This window comes from Haliotis cracherodii, unplaced genomic scaffold (genome assembly GCF_022045235.1).
Source record: "Haliotis cracherodii isolate W230 unplaced genomic scaffold, xgHalCrac1.p SCAF_11, whole genome shotgun sequence".
Lineage (NCBI taxonomy): Eukaryota > Metazoa > Mollusca > Gastropoda > Lepetellida > Haliotidae > Haliotis > Haliotis cracherodii.
This window is the reverse complement of record NW_027266266.1, coordinates 14,852,182-14,870,249: the sequence shown is the minus strand read 5'-3', so window position 1 is coordinate 14,870,249 and position 18,068 is coordinate 14,852,182. Positions and strand designations below refer to the sequence as shown.

The window sequence follows — 18,068 nt, the reverse complement described above, 5'->3', positions numbered from 1 at the left end:
AAGATCTGAGGACATCCCATTACGGGTCACGTCAGCCCGACCTTGCGCGAACTTTGACCGACCGTTAGAAGGACTGACAAAAAGTCGACATTAGCCAATCAGAAGGCGGCTTTCTTGTGCTTTACGGCACTAATATCAAATTGGCCGCTACTCTTTGAAACATATTTTGACAAATTCCCGATTACAAATTTGAAACCTGAACAAAAGAACATTCTGGAATGGCTAATAGATGGTCTAGATTGTATGGATTCAGTCGTTAAACCTGTTGTTTGGAATACCCCGTGTTAAAGTTTTCGAGGTTGCATTATCAGAATTCACATTCCGAATGTCACTTTCATGATCTGGTAAGCGACGCTCTGATTGGTCAGATCCTGGATGAAAGGTCGTTCTGACGTGACCCCACAAGGGTTGTCCTCAAATCTTTGTTTGGCGGTAGCGAGAACTAAGATCTGATTTTAATGAGATTGCACTTGTCAATATGTAAATAAATAAATAAGACATTTGACACAGTGAAAGCTGTTGAAATGTATATAGCACTAAAACTGACTTACATGAGAAGTGTTTTCCAAAGTATGTGATTTAAAAAGAGAATAACTAAGGCAATTAAAAAATGTCAACTTGAGGTGTTATTAATATCATAACATATAAGATGTATCATGAATACTGAATGGACTGGACAGAAAGGTGGAATAGAGACAGCTATTGGCTGATAGGGTGACAGCTGTGGAATATACATGTACCGGTAAGTCATCATGGCTCACCATTCATTCTGTGACATTCTCTTGTGTTTTTGTTGTATACGAATTAATACCCATTTCACATATTAATGGGGTGGTGGGTGGTAAAAGCATTTGCTTGTAACATTATAGAAAATAGTGTTTGCTTTGCTATCACAGTTACCATGTCTGCAGCTCCTTTGTCCCGTGGCCTGCTGAGATATTTGTGGAATACTGCTATAAGCAGCATAAATCCATACTCACTCATTCACTCACTCACTCACACACCTACTCACTCACTCACACGCCCTCTCATCAAGTCACACACCCATTCATTCACTCACTCACTCACCCTCTCACTCACTCACTTACCCTCTCACCATCTCACTCACTCACTCACTCACTCACTCACCTTCTCACCTATTCATTTACCCACTCACACACCCTCTCACTAACTCATCCACTCATTCACACACCCACCGACTCACTCACTCATTCATGCCTACCTCACAAGCTTGTCGTACACATTAAATCTTGAGGTCAGCACATGGTTGATATATTGGACCTTGGGTTGCTATATTGGACCTTGGGTTGATACATTGGACCTTGGGTTGATATATTGGACCTTGGGTTGATACGAGTCATCATACACGGTGATATTATTCTAAATACAGTACACGATAAGATTAATGTCATGGTGATTGTGAAATTCTCTGCATTACAAATATTCCATGGATGAAAATGAGGTTCAGATCAATTCAATGGCACAAAATAACCCTAGGGCTTCAATAACAACAATGTTCAAGGTGACCACGTCACGCTGTGTCTTGTGTTATACTTGCTGCTACAACTTGACACCTGTTCCTTCATACAAGGATTGCTTCAAGAACGGTGGCGCCTACAGCTCAGGTTCCTCCTCAATATCATACAGCACCACTCGATCCAGGCGGATGCCATCTGTCACATCTGATGTCAAGCTGCGACCACAACCAAGAGCTAAAACCTGCAAAAATGAAATCACAAAATGTCTCCTTTTATCTTCAACAATAAATGGGGCGGGTTGACATGTGGTATTTCACAGCATACTGACTCTGAGCCAACCAGTCCTTGTTTTATGCCCCTAATGCCCAGCGCCAGGCAGGGTAACAAGAAGTACCATCTTTTATCGTCTTTTAGTGTGATGTGGCCGAGGATCAAACTACCGACCTTCCCGTCTCAGACATCCTATCCACTAGGCCACGGAAGGGGTCTTGTGACTTTTAACTAATGATGTCTGATGCAATTCCTTATTTTGACTTGTACCATATGTTCCCATGTAAGGACAAAGATGCACTGTGGCATCCAGAATACCACTTAACAGGGCTTGGCATCCGGAGTACCACTTATCAGGGCTCAGCATCTGGCATACAAAAAGAGGTTGTCATCCCCAGAACCGTCACTTCGTCGAAATTGTTACCTTTTCGCTGTGTTCCTTCTGTTTCTGGGCAGCTATCTCGGGCTTGGTGTAGGGGCTGTTCAGGGCCAAGTCCTCATCCGACACTGCAAGGTAGAGCCAGGGATCACAGCTAACTGACCAGGGAAGTACTTGGATTCACATAGCATGTAACTGGTTGATCAATATAATATCATCCTAACACTGCATCACATACCTGTAGGCACGAATAGCTCGTTTAGTGGTATGTGATTCACATTCTGGTATGGGGTGTCCATGGGAAGGTGTTAGGGGTGTTAGGGGCCTGGGAAGAACATCAATCTCAGCCCTACTAGACTGATAGAAATTGACATGAAAATAATTAAGCCCGGACATTTAGTATAACAACCAAGTTTCTATAAAAATAAGATAAGCTAGGTGCAAGGAAGCCAGGAAAAAAACCCAACCGAAATCAACCATGGGGAAACGTGTTTATGGGGGGCATTGAAAATTTTGTTGAATGCTGCATTCAGCATAAGATCATGTGAGTAAGTTGTCCAACTAGTAGTATGTCCTGTCCTAGCCACATCCAAGATGGAGGATGCTGGGTTACCTTTGATGCCTCCCCTGAACCAGCCATGCTTGAGGATGTCCGGCCATGAGGACCTCTCCCGGGGGTTCTTGATCAGCAGCTCTTGCAGAAGGTCCTTCAGTTCACTGGGGAAGTTGTTGGGCCAAGTGACAGGCTCCTCCACAATCATCTTGTGCAGCACGTAGGGGCTCATGGAACAGAATGGCGGCCTTCCCACAAACAGCTCGTACATGATGCACCCGAGAGCCCTGGGAAGTGGCATTTAAGATACTGATGAGTTATTCTAACAGTTGAACAATACTTTTCTCAAATATTGTCTGGATAAGTGGGGTTCCACTGTACTCTAGATCCCTTGTAAGCAAGCTGTTATACCTGATGCAAAATATTGTATCCTATATGCATACAGATAAAGTAAGGATGGAAATAATTTAAATTGTGAGTTCAACTTGACCTGTGAGATGCCCAAAAGTATGGCTGTTTGCATTAATACATTTCTCAAAACTGTAGAATGTGAGTTCCATATAACTGACATTTCTGTTCTGGTAAGAAAAACACACTTAAAGGTCAGGGTTTTGTCAATGGTTGATTGTTCATGCCTTGGAACAATCTGATTAAAATCAGATCTTAGTTCTCGCTACCGCTCAACAAAGATCTGAAGACATCCCATAACGGGTCACGTCAGACCGACCTTGCGCAAACTTTGACTGACCAATGGAATGACCAATCAGAAGGCAGCTTTCTCGTGCTTTACGGCACGAATTTCAAATTGGCCACTAGGCTTCGCAACATATTTTGACAAATTCTCGATTACAAATTTGAAACCTGAACAAAAGAACATTCTGGAATGGCTCAGAGATGGTCTAGAATGTATGGATTCAGTCGTTAAACCCCTAACTATTGTTCGGAATACCCCGCGGTAAAGTTTTCGAGGTTGTATGATTAGAAATCACATTCCGACTGTCACTTTCATGATCTGGTAAGCGATGCTCTGATTGGTCTGATGAAAGGTCGTTCTGATGTGACCCCTAATGGGATGTCTTCAGATCTTTGTTTAGCGGTAGCGAGAACTAAGATCTGATTTTAATGAGATTGTCCCTTGGAAGCACATGCCACAAGCCTGGGACCCCCATGTTCAAGCCTTGGAAGCACATGCCACAAGCCTGGGACCCCCATGTTCAAGCCTTGGAAGCACATGCCACAAGCCTGGGACCCCCATGTTCAAGCCTTGGAAGCACATGCCACAAGCCTGGGACCCCCATGTTCAAGCCTTGGAAGCACATGCCACAAGCCTGGGACCCCCATGTTCAAGCCTTGGAAGCACATGCCACAAGCCTGGGACCCCCATGTTCAAGCCTTGGACCTCTTAAGCGTATTGCTAAGAGTCAACTGGAGAGGTTTCACATAAATGTATCTTACCACAAATCCACCTTCTCTGTATATGAGGTCTCATCCATCAGCTCGGGTGCCATGTACAGGGGGGTGCCCTGATGATGATGGCAGTTTAGACAGACAGTGAATCTCAAATATCATAAGGTCAGACTTCTTTTTTAACAAAATTGTTTACAAATCCCCTGACTAAAAAATTGAAATGTGAAAAAATGAGAATTATAAAAGGCAGTGTTTTTTTATTCCGTTTACCAGAAATCAGTAAAATGTGAACTAAAACAATCTCTCACTTAGTATGTTTACTTTCGCTAGCCATATAAATAAATTATTCAAAATACTATAATTTATATCTGTTAAAATTTTATCATAAAAACTTCAAAACACAACAATTGTTTAAATTATGACGAATTCCTATTCCTCCCATTCCTACTTTTGGGTTTCCTACCTTCGTACTAGTTCAAGGAAAAATAATATATATTGAAAATTGAAATTTCTTTTTATATTTTTAATTTATGGGTAAAAAATATGTAAACCAGAAAAAAAAGGTCTCGAATTAATGCACATTTGCATACCATATTTTTGGCACCAATGAACCATGAAGTACCTTGATAGTCTTTGCGTAGTAGGAGTCCCTCCCCATGGCTCGGGCAAAGCCAAAGTCGCACAGCTTGATGACCCCTCCTTTGCCTATGAGGACGTTCTCCGGCTTCAGGTCACGATGCAACACTCGGTGGGCATGAAGATAGTACAGGGCTGACGACATCTGACACGAGATGTCTCGAACCTGATAATGACAGGTGTTCATTTCTGATTAATATTGAAACATTTTTGCAACAGTATGTTTTGATTCCAAACAATATTTTTAATTTTTGATTTAGAACAATATTTGGAAATTTGGTAACATTAGGACATCCCTGTCCCCATTTTATGGGAACATTTTTCAAGCAAAAATAACCTGAAACAGTCTTCTGATTTGATCGAACTTCTGTACTTGAAATACATTGAGGGCCCGCTTGTATTTTGAATGTAGATCGGTGCGGAAGTCGTGTTTACAAAAGACATTTTGATTGGTTGTTGATTTCAAGTTCATAAGCAAGAGAAATTCTTTGCTGATTTAGTGACAAAAGAGATTGACATAATGACATCACTTCCAAAATGAAGCCATGGGGCCAGGGTATTGATCAAAACAGAATGAAGAAATGATACACTCATGCAGCTATGACTTATTTATTTATTTATTTATTTATTGTTTGTTTGAAGCCACACTCCACATTATTTCAACTATATGACGGTAGTCTGTAAATAATCAAGTCTGCACCAGACAATCCAGTGATAGACGTCATGAGCATCAATCTATGCAACTTGGATACGATGATATGCAACAACCAAATCAGCAAACTTGACCTACTCGATCCCTTGAGTTGCCTCTTACAACAAGCATGGGTTGCTGAAGACCTATTCTAACCCAGATCTTCGTGGGAGACAAGCATGGGTTGCTGAAGACCTATTCTAATCCAGATCTTCACAGGGGACAAGAATGGGTTGCTGAAGACCTATTCTAATCCAGATCTTCATAGGGGACAAGCATGGGTTGCTGAAGACCTATTCTAATCCAGATCTTCACAGGGGACAAGCATGGGTTGCTGAAGACCTATTCTAATCCAGATCTTCATTGGGGACAAGCATGGATTGCTGAAGACCAATTCTAAACTGGGTCCTCATGGGGAACAAGCATGGGTTGCTGAAGACCTTTTCTAATCCAGATCTTCATGGGGGACAAGCATGAATCGCTGAAGACCAATTCTAACCCAGATCTTCACAGAGAGTGAGAGATGATCACCTTGTCTTCAGCAAACCCTCCTTCATCAATGAGCACACTGAACAGCTCCCCAGTTGCCAGCTCTATCACAACCACTATCTGGAACACAAACATAGCGGTAATAGCATGACACACTTGTTCTGTAAAACATAAAGTTACACATACATTCATGATCAAGCTCTAGTGCATCTCATGATAGACATATTACCGTATTCGAGGTAATAAGCGCCCCACTCTAATAAGCGCCCACGGCGATAATTGCTAGCATATTGGCTAGTGAACAATCCCAATTAGCACCCCTTCCGATTGATCAATGTACACAAGACTTATTTATTCGCGTATAATATGCACCATGTTGTATGCACCCTTAATTATGGGCAATTAAATTCTGGAATAATATATCTGTCGTATATAAACATTTCAGGCTGTCAGCATAAACCACGAAATTTATCTTTCAACTGTTTCTTCCACCAAAATAATATTCTAATAAGAGGCCCCTATTATAAATTTTTAGAGGGCACTGGGCGCTTATTACGTCGAATACCGTAAGCATAAATTTAAGTCTGTTTCAAGAAAACTCCAACCGGGCAGCACACTATGTGACACTTGCCACACATTTGGTCGTTCAGGAGCACCAAATTTCTGATGTCTGATACAGTGTCCAAAATAACTGCCTGCCCATGGCTGGTAACTTTTGGGCTGCATGAAATTTTCCTCCACCTGCCCGACTGTCTGGCAGATAATATTAAGACAACTAATGTATTCAGTTTTATTATAACTCCTTGTAGATTCTCAAGTAATTGTTTGAATTGTTTCAACTGAATCAAGACGTGATTTGTCTCTTAGTTTTTAGTTGCGATTTTTCAATATTTATAATGTCTGAATGAGGGCAGGTAACTTTGAAGATGGGCAGGCAACACTAATAGGTCACCTGCCTGACTGTCTTTTTGGGGTCTTAAACTTATTTTAAACGCTGGTCAGATAAACAATTATTTTCATATTTTTAATACGACGTGAATTTCAAATAGGTATCCAAACTGCACTTGGCAAATAGATAAGAAACAAGACAGGTCAAAGAGGCCTATATGGGTGCTTCAGTTGTCTAGAAACTTTCCTGTCCAGAAACTTAAAGAAAGCTCAAGTGTGCCCTGTTCATGTGGACAACAAGGGCGGATAACTCTAATTCTAATTCAAACTAATTCCAGAAAGCTCCCCTCATTGTTTACTGGTTCAAATGTGGCCATGACAGCCCTTTATATTTTTCACTTGAATTTCAATAAAATGCTGACACTGACATTTACCACAAATATATTTACACTAACATCACTCACACAGAACACTTAGAATTTAAATTTTTGTCAGTCAGCAGAAAAACTATTTTTGTTTGGTTGTGATTGGCTAGCTGATGTATACATAATTTCCACTGCTTGTGAAGCTGTTGGCCAAAGGCTAACAAAAAATCATCTCACTAATGACAGATTTTCCCAATCTTCCCAAGGCAAGGGCACTAACTGACTGTAAAAGTACAGTTTCCACCTTTGCCGAACTAGGCTGGAATTTCTGGGTTTGAACGTTGCACCACCAGTGGCTATGAGTTATGTCCCTTCTATGTCCCTCTATTGACCAATCAGATCTCTCATATCTCTTGCATTTGCTTCAAATAAAATGGTGGCAACCAGTCGAGAAGATCTGATACATAATCAAGATCTATATCGCAATTAAATGGTCTTACTTCACAAAGTGCATCAAATCATGTGAGCACCTTGATTAAAAACATGAAAAGATTAGGAAAATATCTGTTCACACTGATTTGGAGGTACGCATGCTTTACAGATCTTGCAATTGACCAAAATCTGCACAGCAGTTGACAAACAGGATGTCAATTTCATTATGCGATTAGACTATGCATCAACTTCTAAATCCAGCGAAAATATAACTCCATAATTCCAGCCTAGTTCGGCAAGGGTGGAAACTGGACTTTTATAGTCAGTCAACTCCCTTGCCTCAAGAAGATGGATTATTTGTAATTGATCATAATCTCTAATTAGCTGAAACACTGCAAAGGTAACAGATACCGTCAGATCATAGGTTTCCTGACGTCATACGTTTTCAGACTGCTATGTTTATTGTGATTACTCGCGCAATAACGGTGCCTGTAGCATCACACAGACATTGTAAATGCTCACATGATGGCTTAATTGTTTTTAAGAGAAAATTCTCTTTTAAAAGTGAATGAGATGTTTTACAGTTGTTCATGTGATTAGAGAAAAAATTATGAATGATTCTTCAGCATCCGAAAACCCATAACACAGGGATGCTAGTTTGTCCTTGTGTTCACACAGTGGTATACTCACATCGTCCTTGGTCTCGAAGCTGTCCAGGAGCTGGATGATGTGTGGGTGGGCAAGTCCCTGCATGATGGTGATCTCGTTCCTCAGGCCATCCAGCTCCTTCTTGGTCTTGTGGAACTTCGACATATATTTCATAGCCGATATCTGTGGAGCAAACACAATATTACCGGCTGTGTTAACTGTCAACGCTGTAACCATCTTCCCGAGGCAAGAGAGTTAACTGACTTTAAAAGTCAAGTTTCCACCCTTGCCGAACGAGGCTGGAATTACTGGGCTCGATCGTAGCGCCACCAGTGGCTATTACGAGTAATGTCCTCACTATGCCTCTCCTATTGACCAATCAGATTCAACCTCTCATATCACTAGCATTTGCTTCAAACAAAACGGTGGCGCCCAGTCAAGACAATCTTATCGATAATCAAGATCTATATTGTGATCAAACGAGTCTTACATCCCGAAGTGCATCAAATCACGTGAGCAACTTCATTATAAACATGAAAAGATATAGAAAATATCTGTTGACAACGAGTTAGCGGTACACATGCTTTGCAAATCCTGCAGTCGACCGAACTATGCATGACACTTTACGAACCGGATTTTGATTTCGGTGCGCGATTTTGATTGGACCATGCATGTTAGTTCAGCCAAAATATAACTCCATAATACCAGCCTAGTTCGGCAAGGGTGGAAACTGGACGTTTATAGTTAGTTAACTCACTTGCCTCGGGAAGATTTGCTGTAGCAAGCTACCTAAGGACAAGGTGACAGCCTGCACAACATGTCCCCATCACTTCTTCCTGAATATGTGTGGTACTGTGAGTGAATTCATGACAACTTCTATGTAAGTGGAAATAGCCCTTATACTGTCTGTTTCATAATCTAAAGTGGGTTGTCACCCACAGAATATTCCGGTATGCAACCATTAGCAACGGAGTCATTATTGCCGTACAAGTTACATTCTCACATATTACATTGTATAATTTATTTGTAAACATTTGAGGTAACCCACATTGAGGTTTTGCTAGTTATGCCACACTTCTTAATTTCATGGTTTACTGACTTTTGGCTAACCTAAATGAGGGGTGGTGGGGTAGCTGAGCAGTTAAAGCATTTCGCTCGGGTTCGATTCCCGACATGGGTACAATGTGTGAAGCCTATTTCTGGTGTCCCCTGTCGTGATATTGCTGGAATATTGCTAAAGGTGGCGTACAACCATACTAAATGGTTAACTAGGAGACAGTAAACCATGAAATTGAAAGTAAAATATTTGGGAAGGTGGAAATAAGAATAAAAATAGACTTGGTTTAGATCTCTTACTCAAATTTTTTAATATATTTGACATGTTTGGTAAAAAAATGTTTGGGTAGCTCAGTTTTGTGAGAAAAATATATTATAATTTTACAAAATGTTTACCGGTAATATGATATAATTTATTTTTCAAAACTACATAAATACAAACATAATGAATGTATGTTACTATTCATGTCTTTCTTCATGTCAGTTAATACTTTTTTTATAACAAAAAGAGATAAAAATGTGCAAAAACAAGCCGAATTGAATTTCTTCACAGAGTTATGGAAATTGAATTGCCACATTAACAAGCGGTCACCCTGACTGATAATATGTCAATTACAGTAACAAGTACATTATTTACTTATGTCACAGAAATATTTATTTACCTTAAATGATGTTTTCAGTAGCAAGAGGCTACACATACAAAGCATTTTGTCAGATGTTATATCTTTTATACCTCATACCTCGGATGTGTATTTTTTCCTTCCTTTGAACACCTCCCCGAAGGCCCCCTCCCCCAACTTCTCAAGTTTGATGTAATCATCTTCTGTGGACTCAGTCATGGTGATTTGTTCGTCTTACGCTGAAAAAAAATAAAATCTAGTTACCATGAGCAACAGGTGAGTTTCAGTGAAGGAGCATTTTCTGTATATCACACTTAATACATGGCCTCATTTTATCATCTACACTGATAAAGTTAAAAATCCACAATAACGTGCTGCAATAATAATGCAGAGCCCTGTAGGGCTCCTGATTTAGAGGGGGGTCACGGGTGGCCCAGTCGTCTAAGGCGTCGCGATTCGCTGTGCAGAGTTGCATCCCTTGGGCACGCCAGAAACATATGATTGTGGGTTCGAATCACCATTTGCCCGATTATGTTTCTGGGTTTGTCAGCACCATACCCGTGCTGGTGGGTTTGACCAAAGTGGTAAACGTCTGAGACCTGCATCACTTCGGGCTTTCCTCCCACATTAAGCTGACACGCCGTGATATAACTGGAATACTGTTAAAATCAGCGTTAAACCCAACTCACTCACTCACTCCTGATTTAGAATTGGTCCCTTAAAATGTACTTTGGATCATGTTAACTTTAAAGCTTGGCAGTGTTTGAAATAATTCTAAAACCCAACAAGACAGTCGGGCAGGTGATCCATAAGTGTTGCCTGCCCATCTTCAAAGTTCTCTGCCCACATTCAGACAGGATAAATATTGAAAAATCGCAAAAACTTGAGGACAAATAATTCTTGATATTCAGTTGAAATAATGCAAACAATAATTGAGAATTTACAAGGAGTTAAAATAAAACTGAATATGTAAGTCGTCTTAAAATTATCTGCCAGACAGTCAGGTAGGTGGAGGAAAATGTCAAGCAGCCCGAAAGAAAGGCTACCTGCCACAGGCACACAGTTATTTCAGACACTGAAACGAGGTGACGAAGACTGGCATCAGGTGGTGACACTCTCTGCGGTCATCAAATCCCCAATGGCTTTGATCACTGCTCATGCTATCAGTCACTGGTTTGTCAAGTTCAGACTTGATTATCAAAAGGTCACAGTTGGAACATATCTGACTGCAACATTCACCCACCCGTAATGCAATACACATAGTTTGACAAACCCAGAGCTGTAGATAAGGTGTATTTGCATTAAAAATGCATAAATTAATTGTTTTTACCGACAATTACATTCGGTGTAACATGTAACAAACAAACTCAAACACTGATAGATTCCAACCGAGAAGCGCAATGTGCCTAGGGTATCTTAAACAGTTGCTGATTGGTGCTTCTAAAAATAGTGTCCAATGACCACAATGCAAGGTTTTAAGAAAAATAGCTTCCAGGAGAGGTCGTAGCAAGCAGACCAAGAAGGGGCAAAATAGTCAGAATGATTTACAGGAATTGTTAAGAAACATGTACTCAAGTTAAAATACTCAAATGTCAAGAAACAGGTTTGTAAACAAATTTTAAAACCCACCAAAAATAGTGGATGGCATCCACTATTTGTAGTGGGCATTCAAAATTTAGAAATCAAACCCATAGAGAAAAATCTGGACCCTCCTCCCCCCTCCTTCTCCTTTCAGTATGTTGAAGGCAGTAAAAGTGACCGAGAAAGGATTTTGACATTTTGAAAACCTCCCATTTAAAAATGCTGGATTGGGCAACAGGCAGTCTTACTTGGCTGGTGTGTGTCAATGTGCTACAATGTTTTTTGGGGTTTGCCTGGTCTAGACTCCAATTAATGTTTACAGGCAGCGCTGATACAGCTGGAATAATGCTGTGTTAAACCCAGTCAGTGAATAACAAGAAACTAACATGTAGCATGCATAGTATTTCTTATATTTGTCGAATAGTCAATTTTGCAATTAAATCATTTCTATATTTTCAGTTTCACAAATCAGTTATCTTATAAAAAGATGTAGAAATCTAAATACATATCTATATACGTCTTTGTCTTATACAATCAATTTTGTTATAAATCAAAATTTTAATACTTAAATTTTTAGTTATTATCTATAACATGTAAAACCACGAAAATATTTGTATATGGGGTATTATGATTTCAAAATCAGAAGAATAGCATGAATATAATATATGTTTAAATCTTACATGTGCCGAATTTACAGAATTTGAAATTGGGCTCCTGAAATTGTGACATTTGGCAGGTCAGGTGTCACTAGGCCTATTTATTATTGAATATTGTTATTTCCGGGTTGTCAATATATACCTTTTTCTACCTCGCTGCAACATTCACGTGCTTCCTTCCCTCTCTTCGACCAAAACCCCTGTTTATCTCAGCATAAGATTAGTTTCTCATCATGAAGTCTTTCCATATTTAGCGGTATTGTCACAAACCCGTCATCATGGTCATCAACGCTTCTGTCAGACAGGTTTATCTCGTGTATTATGTCATCTTTGTTTGGGACGACAACTCTTTGAAGTGACCGCCATTATTATCGTGTGCGCATGCGCAACAGGATGTGTTGTTTCCTACCCTCATTTTGGAGGGTTTACTGTCAACTCACGGCCTGACAGCACAATGAGTTTGTAGGTCGATATTTCAGTCACAGTATGTCAGATACTCTCCTGAAACTGCCTTCTGACACACATAATAGAGCAACATATTTTCCGAGAGTGAAATTTGAGATATTTTGTTTAATATTAGAAGCTCAATTAGTTTCCCAAACAGAGATTTCTTGGCGCTGAGTGAGTGAGTGGGTGGGTGGATGGATGGGTGAGTGAGTGGTCTTTCTTCTGTACAGGATGGTGGCCAGGTCACACAGGTCAGCAGATGTCAGATGAAGAACAAAAGAACGCATTATTTTTTTCAAATGCACAATATGCGAGCCATGTAATTTTTTCCCCCTGTAAAACAGGAGCTTGATTATGTTTTAAGAAAAATCCCAAATCCCTACTGAAAATTAAGTGGTTACTCATAAACATTATACTAGTGGTGATATAATGTAACATGTTCTGTTGTGAATAAAGCTAGATGATGTTTTCATGCACTATTTGCATACTGATATGTTCAGGAGCCAGTTTCAAAATGACCATTAAAAAAATGTCAACATGGCCAATAATATTCTTATGGTGATTTTGACCAGTACCCATTTATCATGTTTATTCCATAACTTGTTTGTTATTAAATGCTGCACTCAAAAATAGTGTAGCTACATGACCATGATGGACTGTAAATAGGCTAATACAATCTGGACCAGAAAATCTAGGGGTAGAAAAACATGTGTATCAGCGATGCAATTCGTACACCGATAACATATGACCACCCGAACCATTTAGTCGCCTTAGTGAGTGAGTGAGTGAGTTGGGTTTAACGCCGCTTTTAACAGTATTACAGTTATATCATGGCGTGTCAGCTTAATGTGGGAGGAAAGCCCGAAGTGATGCAGGTCAAGGATGTTTACCACTTCGTGAAACCCACGAGCACGGGTATGGTGCTGACAAACCTAGAAATATAATCGGGGCGAACCGGGATTCGAACCCACAATCATAGGTTTCTGGCGTGCCCAAGGGACGCAACTCTGCACAGCGAATCGAGGTGCCTTAGACGACTGGGTCAACCATGCCCCTAGTCGCCTTAGATTGCTGGGGACCAATTGTAACCCGGAATCTCAACAGGTAGTTTAGTCAATAGACTGAATGAGATGTGTTCTGGTCTGCAGTCGGCCATATCGCAGTGATAGTGTAGTCGAGACCATTTGCTTTAACAACAACACAACCATTGGACAATCACAACTTCACACATTGTTAGCTTTCACAAACAAATATGAGTCTCTAGGGGTGGGTCATGACGCATAATATACATATTTGGTGAGGCTCGTGGAAAAATGTACATTTTATAGCAAAATATTAAGTGTCTTTGCATTTTGTCTTTTCAGGGTAGGTCATGAAAAAAATGTACAAGGACATAGGGGGGTCATAATAACATATGACAAGCATTGTGGGAGATTCATTATAACTCGGTATCATATGTGTCACATTTCACTCCATTTCGAAAAAAAATGGCTGCGTAAATGGCCATACATAGTTTTTACAATATGAAAATCAGATTAGAACCCCTTGAATAAATCAGGTGGGAACAAGCATGTTAAATTTTAGCTTCCCTGGTCCGGTGGTTTCTGAGATGTTTACACTGGACGACACATGCTTGCAAAGAAACACTCCACAAGCTCACGTGACAAGTCATGGTGGTATTCGGGCTGCCGCAGTGCACTGAGTGAGTGAGTTGGGTTTAATGCTGCTTTTAACAGTATTCCAGTTATATTGTGGCGTGTCAGCTTAATGTGGGAGGAAAGCCCGAAGTGATGCAGGTCTCAGACGTTTACCACTTCGGTGAAACCCACAAGCACGGGTATGGTGCTGACAAACCTAGAAACATAATTGGGGCGAACCGGGATTCGAACCCACACTCATAGGTTTCTGGCATGCCCAAGGGACGCAACTCTGCACAGCGAATCGCGGCGCCTTAAACGACTGGGCCATCCGTGCCCCCCCCCTGCAGTGCACTGAGCTGGATGCCATGAATGCTGTGGTACAAGGAGGCCAATATTTCAAGGTTGAAATCTATTTTTAGGCAAGAGTTTCAAATGAATCAAATATTTAGCCTTAAGCTTATGAGCACGATTGGTCATGTATTCTACATGAAAGTCCCAGTCTAATATAACATATAATATTAATTACAGTCTGTTACAGAAGAACCACAGTTCATGACTGTGAAGATCCTGTACCGCAAGTACTGTCGACTGAACCAAGGAGAAGCAGTCCCAGCCGCAGTACACGAGTTGTTCCCATCTTCAATACAAAGAAACCTCAGGAATCATCCATCTCAGTTGTTGGTTTTCTAAGTTTCGGCTACATACAAAATTATAGTGCAAAACAGAAGAGACGGTGTGGTTTACTCAGTGAATGATTTATTTGTCTATGGAATGTACAAAACTCGCTTTGCCAACCTCAACATCAAAACAGAAAACATGAATAATCAATGTATCATATACTTCAAACATCACAGATGAAGAGTATGATAAAAATTGTCCATAAAAATAGCAGAAAAACATCTCTCACAGGATTTCAGTTTGTATGAACAATGAATTATTGTTGGTTTGTTGTTCAACGCCGCACTCAGCAATATTCCAGCTATATGACATTGGTCTGTAATTAATAAAATCTGGACCAGATAATCCAGTGATTGACATCTTCATGAGGCCATAAACTAAGAAAGGTCCCATACCATCATCATGCCTGTTCAGGGCCCACTTGCACAAAGCAATCTTAGCGCTGAGATGATCTTAACTCCCATACTTTAACATAGGCGTACGATAGTCTTAGCGCTAAGATCGCCTTGTGCAAGTGGGCCCTGGTACCATACTGGTTTGAATATTTCAGGCACAATTTAACACTCAACAGGAACATTATCCAGTGTATTTTGTCCAGTCTGTAATAATAAATACCCGGGACCAGTACAACACCATAGATATATCATACATCAATGTAGAATGCTATGGGCAATATTCCTATATAACTCGATAAGTTGTGGTTGCATCAACACAATAACTTTGCTATTTAAGTTCTCCATCTGAATGTATTGCTTTTCATTTCCATGTCAGCTGATGTTCCTTTGTTTGCCATGTGTCATACCCTTCTACACAGCTTTTTTGGAAAAAACCCAGTGTGCACTATACTTAAGAAAATATGGCATTACTTTTGGAATAGTATTTACACACTGCAGGAGGAATGGGAATATCTCCCAATTATGCCAGACTAGAGAAGATTCAGCATATAAATTGATGGAAGCAAGGCTAGGAACAGAGTAGGGGGATGTGTAGGTGGTGAGGGTGCTTGTTGTGCTACAGGTAATTAGTTGTGGTGACATTATACGGGGACTATACTGCATGTTGTGGTCCCCCTTTTCCAGTCCAGGTAAGACATTTATAATGTCTTGTGTGCACCAGAAGGGATGGTGAATACGTTGACGTAGTTGATTACAGTAATTATGGTATGCAGTGACATAGCTGGACACAAATGGTATGACATTTTCAAGTTTTGATGAGACATTCTTTAATATCATTACCAAATTTGAACTGAGTGTTTAGGACATTTGGATCACGATCAGTCAATGTCCTAGAATAAGAACTGTTCTGGAACTCTGGTATTGTATATTATGCAGTTAATTATGATAGAATATTTCTCACACTCAGTGATTGTGACAGGCACTGTAATATTAACATGTACAAGATGAATTATTACAAAAAGGTACCAGGAATATTGCTAAAGCACATCAAATATTTCTTCTTGTGGACGGAAGCTCGTGTAAAATCTTCAAAATTTTTGAACATATTGGTGATGTTTCTTGTGAATGTGTGATAGAGTACATGACATAACATGAAATCTTGGAGGGATTTTACAGCATGTGATTTAACAAACACGTCACAAACATCGTCAACATCTTGAAAATACTACTCCACTTTTGATAGGGATATTTTTTATCTTTCCATGACACACAAAACAGATTCTTATGATATGTCGTGGATTTTTGAATAGAATGACATATCTGACTATCCCTATCAAGAGTTGATTAGTATATAAACAGCTATGCGAAAACAAACTCTATATGTGTGACATTGGAGGGAATTTGTATATGGATGGATTGAATGGTATTCAGCTGACCAAATTAATGTACATAAACACATTAATGTACAGAGGTTACCACGCAAGGTTGACATAATCTTGCCACATTTCTTCAGGGAATAATATATAAAACTATGAGATTCTGAACAGTGTGGCAGCTCTCATCAGTCACACATGGTTTATGCATAAACGTGGAACAGGACATGTTTTAGTCAAGAATGGCACTGCATGCAATTCCTTTCTTCAATTCAAACATGGCTGTATCATCCCTTGACGCTTTCTTCCAAGATTGTGGCCTGGTACAATTTGTTCACAACTGCGGCATGACACGTCCAGTCGGGGTCATCCTTTCTAATTACACAGTGACCTTTGGCTGCTTTCTCACTTTTTTCTCATCTGTTTTGCACCACGGAACTCTCAGAATGAAAAAGGTGTTGATTCGGTTACAAATAGGGCTGTGTACTGGCAAAAATATTGTATTGCAATATACTGCGGTACAGGTATCTGTATCGCGAGACGTATTGCGATATATTGGGACATAGAGTGGTTGACAGTGAGTGACACTGACTGTACACGCAGATCTTATTTTCTACACACTTAAGTAAATATTTCTCAGTATGGTCAGTCGTCATTATTTTATAAACTTCTACACAGGGGAGATAACAATGTGAGAAATATCAATCCCCAAGTCGATCAATCTCGAAGGAGAACATCATTTGTGAATGAACTTCTGTGTCAATTTAAGGTTAAACGAGAGAAATAATATTTTCACATTCCTCTTCCCCCAATATACCAGAACAGACAAAATATTGCAATACGTATCATTTGAAAAGCGCATTGCAGTATACCAGTAATACTGAGCAGTCCTGGTTACAAAAGTCATTCAGTCCTTTGTTTATGACTTGCAAAAGCCGATATTAAATTCTTTTTACCTGAATTCATTCATCACTTTACCCGATATTTTATTGTGACAGTTCGTTCTGCTTGACATTGCCAAACAAACCTATGTACAGCACTGCAACCATACAGGCTTTCCCTATAATGCAGGTGTTGAACCAATACTGTACATGGGTCCTTGTACGTGGATAATGGCAGTGCCTACTACACACCAGGCTGCAACTACTAGCTGCCTTGTAGTAGACGTATGAGTTTGTTACACTGAGAGGAGATGTTGTAGTCTCCCCCTCCCTGCATGCTGAGGCTGCTGCCCCGCCCTGACATCTGGGAGGCAGGGCGGGAGAGGGCGGAGATGGGCCGGGGGGTGCTGGCTGCGGTCAGGTCACATAGCTTGCCAACTGCATTTAGGGACAGCATTTCCTGCAAGAGAGAAACATTATATTGCTACTGAGGCTAGACATCTTT

General features: G+C 40.2%; 2 protein-coding genes across 2 annotated transcripts in view; both read right to left on the bottom strand.

Moving 5' to 3' along the window:
* Positions 1-437: 437 nt before the first annotated feature.
* Positions 438-12,499, bottom strand: LOC139455435 (serine/threonine-protein kinase 36-like). The gene is made up of 9 exons (XM_071236988.1): positions 12,292-12,499; positions 10,033-10,151; positions 8,279-8,419; positions 5,946-6,023; positions 4,710-4,889; positions 4,136-4,203; positions 2,741-2,967; positions 2,173-2,255; positions 438-1,719 (listed from the first exon to the last, which is right to left on the bottom strand). Exons 2-9 carry the CDS (start codon positions 10,129-10,131, stop codon positions 1,615-1,617), a joined length of 981 nt encoding a protein of 326 aa, XP_071093089.1. The 5' UTR covers positions 10,132-10,151; positions 12,292-12,499; the 3' UTR covers positions 438-1,614.
* Positions 12,500-15,025: 2,526 nt separating this feature from the next.
* LOC139456246 (serine/threonine-protein kinase 36-like) overlaps positions 15,026-18,068 on the bottom strand; it is a 46,351-nt gene continuing 43,308 nt past the window's right edge. Inside the window, exon 34 of the mRNA XM_071237858.1 lies at positions 15,026-18,023. Within this exon, the coding sequence (XP_071093959.1) occupies positions 17,829-18,023 (195 nt within the window). The 3' untranslated portion in view covers positions 15,026-17,828. The remainder of the gene's footprint in view (positions 18,024-18,068) is intronic.